The sequence below is a fragment of the Sinocyclocheilus grahami genome, unplaced genomic scaffold (genome assembly GCF_001515645.1).
Source record: "Sinocyclocheilus grahami isolate Dianchi unplaced genomic scaffold, SAMN03320097.WGS_v1.1 scaffold43.1, whole genome shotgun sequence".
NCBI lineage: Eukaryota > Metazoa > Chordata > Actinopteri > Cypriniformes > Cyprinidae > Sinocyclocheilus > Sinocyclocheilus grahami.
Window position 1 is genome coordinate 936,219 of NW_015505222.1, and position 8,112 is coordinate 944,330.

General features: G+C 35.1%; 1 protein-coding gene across 1 annotated transcript in view; it reads right to left on the reverse strand.

The window, feature by feature from the left end:
* The window catches only part of hyi (hydroxypyruvate isomerase), a 10,470-nt gene extending 4,422 nt beyond the window's left edge, over positions 1–6,048 (reverse strand). The window contains exons 1-4 of the mRNA XM_016268144.1: positions 5,735–6,048; positions 1,602–1,723; positions 562–640; positions 423–472 (exon numbers count right to left, since the gene is read on the reverse strand). Of these exons, the coding sequence (XP_016123630.1) occupies positions 423–472; positions 562–640; positions 1,602–1,723; positions 5,735–5,933 (450 nt within the window). The 5' untranslated portion in view covers positions 5,934–6,048. The remainder of the gene's footprint in view (positions 1–422; positions 473–561; positions 641–1,601; positions 1,724–5,734) is intronic.
* Between the last annotated feature and the right edge of the window lie 2,064 nt (positions 6,049–8,112).

Consider the following 8,112-nt stretch of genomic DNA (forward strand, 5'->3'; position numbering starts at 1 on the left):
GATAGATAGATAGATAGATAGATAGATAGATAGATAGATAGATAGATAGATAGATAGATAGATAGATAGATAGATAGATAGATAGATAGATAGATAGATAGATAGATAGATAGATAGATAGATAGATAGATAGATAGATAGATAGATAGATAGATAGATAGATAGATAGATAGATAGATAGATAGATAGATAGATAGATAGATAGATAGATAGATAGATAGATAGATAGATAGATAGATAGATAGATAGATAGATAGATAGATAGATAGATAGATAGATAGATAGATAGATAGATAGATAGATAGATAGATAGATAGACAGACACAGAGAGAGAGAGACAGATAGATCTTCATGAAAAAGCTTCATGAATAATAATGCTAACAATGACTAAAAATAAAGCTTGAGTGGTAAAGCTCACTCACCATCTGCATCCTGATGCTGGGATGAGCGACTCTCTGTAGAATCACTGCGGCTGCAGAAAGTGTGATGAAGACAAAAACACACGCGTAAATCATCAGGAATCAAAATACACATAATCATGCTTAGAAAAAACCTTCTTACCTTGGTGAGGGGAGTCGAGGAAATATCGTGGATCTGTGATCCTGGTGTTGATTGGCTCAATCAATCCCAGAATGCCTTCCTGTACAGGACAGAGAGAGTCACAGCTGATGAGAAACAAAATACACACAACTAACACTGATAGTCAGCATAAACATAGACTACCGTTCAAGAGATTGGGGCCAGAAAGATTTTAAAATGTTTTTGAAAGAAGTCTCTTCTGCTCACCAAGGCTACATTTGTTTGATCAAAAATACAGTGAGAACAGTACAATTATGAAATATTATGTTTGAAAAAACTGTTTTCTATTATATTTTAATATAAATATATTTTAAAATGTAATTTATTCCTGTGATACGCAGCTGTATTTTCAGCATCATTCCTCCAGTCTTCAGTGTCACATGATCTTCAGAAATCATTCTAATATGCTGATCTGCTGCTCAAGAAACATTTCTGATTATTATCAGTGTTGAAAACAGATGTGCTGCTGAATACAGTATCTTTGTGGAAACTGATACATTTCATTTTTCAAGACAGATGAATAGAAAGTTTAAAAAACAGCATTTATTTGAAATCTCTTGTAACATTGTCTTTATTACTGTCACTTTCTATAAATACATGTTTATTTTACTATACCTATGCACTTGTAGTTTCGTTTTTTTAATATTACAGTATTCCTGATTGAAAAATCATAACCAAAAAAAAAAAAAAGAATAATTAAAAGAAAAATACTGTGTCTATAGAAAGGAATGGAATGTAAACAGAAATAAAAATGAATTAATTATTAGTTATTAATGATTAGTGATTACTGATCAAATCAGCAGTCTTTGAGAGACTATTTATTAGGGTTTATTGTATATTTATTACTGTTTCTTACTATTACAAAATTCTGTGACTAACAAGAATATTGAAATATTTACAGTGAATTAGCCTGTTGTATCAGAACACTGTCGTCAGTTAAGTAGCATCCTCCAGAGCTTCTACAGTGGAATATAAGCACACGTTCTGGCCGTGTTATAATGCAGTAACGGGGCGGAGGTCACCTTTGAGAGGACACCTGCAGCATGTTTGAGGTTCTGCACAAAGGTGTCCTCCATCTCCATAGCAACAGCGCAGCGGTCCGCCCCCGCCGGTACCCTCCCCGCCATCAAGTGGATCCTGGAGAGAGACATTAGCATGAGTTACTCTCAGCAGAGGTAAAACATCTCGAGGTGGCAGGCAGCTGATGGAGAAAACGAGCTTCCCGTGGAGGACGTGTGTTAGATCAGACGTTCAGCGCATTTCTGACTGTTTTAGTGAGTAACGGCGTGAACTATCATGTCTAGACGCTTACGTTTTGTCTGTGCGATGTTTCCAGTCAGGTTTAGTGTGCGCTGAGTGGGAGGCCGGTTTTATGCTTTACATAATAAGAATGAAGCATAGAACTGTGAATATGAATCAGGTTCATCAAACACTGCAACCCTGTTATACTTGCGTTATGCATTTGTGTCCTAACCAGGTGCCAAATACAAAGAAACAAGCAATAAAAGTGATCTTGCCCATTTCCACCACAGAAAAAAGGTCTTTTCTTGCAGGCCACTCTTCTTCTGAGAATAAAAGCCAAGAATTGTTAAATATAAAGGTAAAAAATTGAAATGCTGAGGGTTTTTTTTTTTTTGAGAAATAAATATATTTTACACTTCTGACTTTTCCTCTCAGAACGGCAAGTTTATAACAATTTGGAGTTTATATCACAATTTTTAAGAAGAAAAAAACTGAATTGTAAGATCATAATTGCAAGAAGACTGTCTGAACCTTTTTTAAACCAAAAAAAAAAAGAAAAAAAAGTGAAATGTAACTTGGAAGAATTCTGACTTTTTCTCGCAATTCCAAGTTTACATTTAATATTTAATTTTACATTACATTTTTTTTATAAAGGTAATTGCAGCTTTTTATTTCACAAATCTGAGTTTATGAAAAAAGTCAGAATTATGAGATATAAACTTCTAGCAATTCTACTATTGTGTAAAAAAAAAAGAAAAAAAAGAAGCAGCAACTTTTGGTCTCAAAAGTTTAAATAGTGAGATAAAAAAAAAGGAATTTTTATTCCAGGGATTCCATACTTGCATGTAAATCCAACACCAAATTTAATAATAATAACAATAAGCTCTGCGACCAACAAAAATACAATCAGTGACAAGCTAAAGTTACAAACTACACTAGTCACTTGAGTTCAATGCCACCATCACTAAACTTCTGACAGCTCTTTCTGTCTTCATTAAAAACATGTTCCTTGAAAAGTTGCAAGTTAGAATAGTTTACAAGAGCATGATTACAAACACAACAAGGTCTTCTTTATGCGCCAAGAGCTTGTAACACTCCAAAGAGAAAGTAAAAATTTAAATCGCATCATATGACCCCTTTAAGGAACGAAACACCATCATATTACTCAGAGATGCAAAACAGTGCTGTGGCTGTGTTTGGGATTATTTTTGTTGTCGAAATAGAGCAAAACCGGGAAATATGGTGTCTAAAACTAAAGTCTCTTAATTAACTTCTTGTTTATTGAACTGTTGTAAAAAAAAATCTATATCACATTTGTAATCATGGTCATTTTTGGAGGAAAAACGGCACTCCTTGTGTGAAATTTATTAATTATATGAAGTGGTGTAAATATATACATTTTCTGCCCCCATGTCTTGAATTTGTGATCATTCTAAAGGCATTTGTTAGACTGAATCATGCAGTGAAAGAGAACACTCTAATATACGTGAACTAGTCACTCTAGACTATGTCATGTATGCGTGTTGTCATATTGTTTGTGATTTTAATTTAAAAACCCATTTTGGGTTAATTTAACCCAGCAGTAGGCCTATAGTAAATTAAAAAAAATATTTGAATTAAATAAAACAGTCCGCCATGTTTATTGATATATTATTGGATATATAATGTATGTATGTATGACCTACTGTATAAACAATCATTTCAGAGCAATTTGTTGTACCCTGTAACTACATGGCATAAGGGGGGAACAAGCACCACTAATTTACAGTCCGCAAATGCTGTATTTACACTATAACTACATGGAACAAGGGAGGAACAAGTTGGACTTAAACACAGAACAAGTGTATATTTGCACAGTAATTACAAACAAAAATATTGCACTAGTTTTAATTTAATTGTTTGATGGCCAAATTAAACCCTCTACTTTTTTTTTTTGCTATAGAAACATCACAGTATACATCCACTGAAATACAAATGTTGTATCATGTATTTTTTCTGCGAACAGCTGGAAAGAGGTAAGCTTGTTTTAAGCTGCATTGAACCTTGATGGTATATCATGCAAAATTATTTGGTGATAGTGGTGTTGGGACGTTGCTGGTGTGAAGTTGCTGAGATCAACGAATAAGCTTTCATAAGGTAGCTAGTAAGTAGACTCGTGAATTATAATGAGTTTCTGCTATGATTTAACTCATTTCACTAGATCTCCATCATGTAGGCTATCCTTTATTAATAGAATATGTACCCCATGGTTAAAAAATACCTAGGCCTATAATAAAATACTAATATAAAATTAGAAAAAGTATATTGTCTTCCTAAATCACTCCCAAATATAAGTTTGTTGTTTAGGCCATGCATACCATGTAATAATAGAATAGGTGCCCCTTAGTTTCAAAATACTTACAATATAAATGATTTGTAATTTTACAAGTTGTTACCCTTCCCCAAACGTTGCATATTATTCCCTTATGCCTACACGGAGGCATAGGCGGAGTTTCACTTTTATGCGTGGGGGGGGGGCACCCACTGGCAGACGAGCCATAAGCACTTTTTTAGGCCTATACTCTACATTTCATGTATTTATGTAACACATATTCTACATTAAAAATACATTTAGAATGAACAATAACTGCTGTAACAAAGAGTAAAAAAAAAAAAAAAAAAAAAAAAAAAAAGAAGCAGCAACTTTTGGTCTCAAAAGTTTAAATAGTGAGATAAAAAAAAGGAATTTTTATTCCAGGGATTCCATACTTGCATGTAAATCCAACACCAAATTTAATAATAATAACAATAAGCTCTGCGACCAACAAAAATACAATCAGTGACAAGCTAAAGTTACAAACTACACTAGTCACTTGAGTTCAATGCCACCATCACTAAACTTCTGACAGCTCTTTCTGTCTTCATTAAAAACATGTTCCTTGAAAAGTTGCAAGTTAGAATAGTTTACAAGAGCATGATTACAAACACAACAAGGCTATAAAGCCACTAGTGAGTAGATGAGTTGAACTGTTTGGCGTGATGAAGTTTAATGTCCCTGAAAGCCTCTGTAGTCCCATTTAGACACTTTTTTCAAGACAAATAAAAACTTGAACAAATCGCAAGGGTGTACTAATGACGGCTTTTATGTTGTAGAATAAAACAAGACAACATCTTGAGCTTGTGAACACCACAGACCTTGTTTCAGACATTTAACCCAAAACCTGTTCAAAAAAACAATGACTTGAGGAAGATGGAATTAGAATGACTAAAATGCAACTTGTTTCCAGATTTGGCCTACAGAAATATGTCATCTCTGCAGCAATTTACTGGACTAAAAACCTTGTCCTCATGCGTATTAAAAATCAACACAGTTAGGGTGACCATCCAGTACATGCTCTTTTTCTCGGGATTTCTAAACTGCCTAAAAATGTCCCGGTTTTAGCTTTGTTTTTCTACTGTTTTCATACTTGCTTAAGGTAATGACTGAAAAGTAGCTTGACCAATAGCATGCAGGCACTGCACATAATCAACCAATCGTAGCGTGTGAGAAGACGGGATCTAGAGAACAGTGCCGCAATGCAAATACAAGTACATATGTGACCCTGGAGCACAAAACCAGTCTTGAGTGTCAATTTTTCGAAATTGAGATGTATACATCATCTGAAAGCTGAATAAATCATCTTTCCATTGATGTATGGTTTGTTAGTCCATCCATCTATCTGTCCATCCATCTATCCGTCCGTCCATCCATCTATCCATCCATCCATCCATCTATCCATCCATCTATCTGTCCATCCATCTATCTGTCCATCCATCTATCCATCTATCTATCCATCTATCTATCCATCCATCCATCCATCCATCTATCTGTCCATCCATCTATCCATCTATCCATCTATCTGTCCATCTGTCTGTCGCTCGCTTGCAGTCTTACCCGGGGGGGTGTTTATGAGCGCAAACTCGAGTCCCGTTTCATCCTTCACGGTTTTTAACTCTTTCAGGTCGGAGCTGTAGATCCACGCCGCCTCGACCGCTCGGAACCCCGCACGCGCCGCGTCGCGCATCCGCTGCGTGAGCTCCGGTAACTCCGCGAAGAGCCATGAAATATTGGCACAAAACTTTAACGGCGCCATTGAAGCGTCTGCAGCAGGACAAACATGTGCAGCTGAATGAGAGACAGACAGCAAAACTAATAACTAACTGAATGATCAAAGTCCAGCGCTTATTGATCAGCCGCTGTCTAAACACGTGCTCAGTGTTTACATCCTCAGCGCTCAGCTGACTGAACACGTGACTCTCTGCGCCTGCGCAGTGCGCACTGATGCTTGTCCCCACAACGCGCTATTACACATAGTTATGCATCTTTTAAGTGATTACTTGCAAAATTCTTAATTATTAATGCCATTATAATATATAATCTGACTCTTATTTAATTATTTTCCACATAATGTGAGCAGGGTTAATTATCACACTTCTTAGGGAATTTCTGTATAGACACAAACCTTCAAGTCTTGACTACTAAACAAACATTTCACTGTTATTGTCCAGATAAAAAAGATTCTAACTCTATTGATAGTGGTGCTAGCTCTAACACTAAACGGGGAATGTTGTCACAATGGGAATCTGCTATTAAACAGCCGAGAGGCATTTTAGCACAAAGTAAATAGAAATGTTTTGGCCAAAATAGATTTTTAGTTAAAATGAGAGATTGGGGATGTTCTTGTCCTGGCAATACAGTTCAACCTTTCCGTTTAGTTCAAATCTATCTTCATTATACAGTTGATTGGTGCCTTGATGCAGGCTATTTCAGTGTCCTTTAATTGTGTTAGTTGCCCAAAATAACTTTTCGTTTGAAGAACAAAATTCTAAATTATTCAAATGTAAGTTTTGAACGAGATGTTTGAAACCAACATATGAATTATTATTTATTATCTTATTTATTGACCTTATTTTAACTTCCAACAATCCCCCCCCCCTCTAATTTGAACTAAAATTAGATAATATTAGATAAAATTAGATAATATTCTATGAATTTGCCCAGGTTTTATGGTTTGCTTACTACATTTTGACACATTTAGAAAAGTCTTTGTTTCTTTTTCTGGCTGTGACTTGTACAGTAGCTTCAGCAATATTGCTTTAATGTTTTTAAAAGTCATTACCTTTGAATTGCAAGGCTGACAGAGATCAAACGTGTTCACAGAATCATTCATGTGAGATACAGGAGAAACGGTGGTGCTGAGACCAATGTTCCCGTATGTTTGAAGATGATAACAATGAGCAATGAAGGAAGCGCTGAAAGTGCAGATGCTTTCTGCTTGGCTGGCGTATATGCCTTGTGCGTGATGTATTGACAGAATTCAAAAATGGAAACCCAGCCATCCAGTTTTAAATCACTGAATCTCATAGAAGTGCATGCATAATATACTATATACAGAACCACCTCCACCTGCATCGTGTGTGACACGATCTGATGTCTTTAATCCTCTATGCTTCAGTGTTCCCACGTTAACATATCATTTTCCTTCACTTTCATGCTATGAAAAATACTTATATTGCATTGTTGGAATTAAACTGCTGTCTTAATGATACCAATAATATGCTGTTTTTAAGGCCACACAACATTATTTTTAATATGGTCCCATTTTCAGGAAAGACACATGCAGAAACTTTTCAAACAGAGCTGTTCATTTTGATCTAACATAGTTTTACAGTAAATAGAAAACATGAATGCAATATTGCAGTTCTTGATTTATTTGGATATACTGTATATGTATATATATATATATATATATATATAAGGAATGGCAGAGGATCCCCAAAGGTGTGAAAAACTTGTTGCATCTTTCCCAAAAAGACTCATGGCTGTATTAGATCAAAAGGGTGCTTCTACTAAATACTGAGCAAAGGGTCTGAATACTTAGGACCATGTGATATTTCAGTTTTTCTTTTTTAATAAATCTGCAAAAATGTCAACAATTCTGTGTTTTTCTGTCAATGTGATGTGCTGTGTGTACATTAATGAGGAAAAAAAATTAACTTAAATGATTTTAGCAAATGGCTGCAATATAACAAAGAGTGAAAAATTTAAGGGGGTCTGAATACTTTCCGTACCCACTGTATATAATCTAAAAGATGATCTCAGAACTCAACCTTTATTCAGTTTCCTATTCAGTTACACAGTGTAGACTTTGTAGAAATGTATGAGTTATTGTTTTACACCTACTGTATAACGTTTTTTTCATACTCATTGGTACAGAAGGTGATGTAATCCTGTGTGAGTGTCTTGCGTATCATTCCATGTTAATGCTAAAT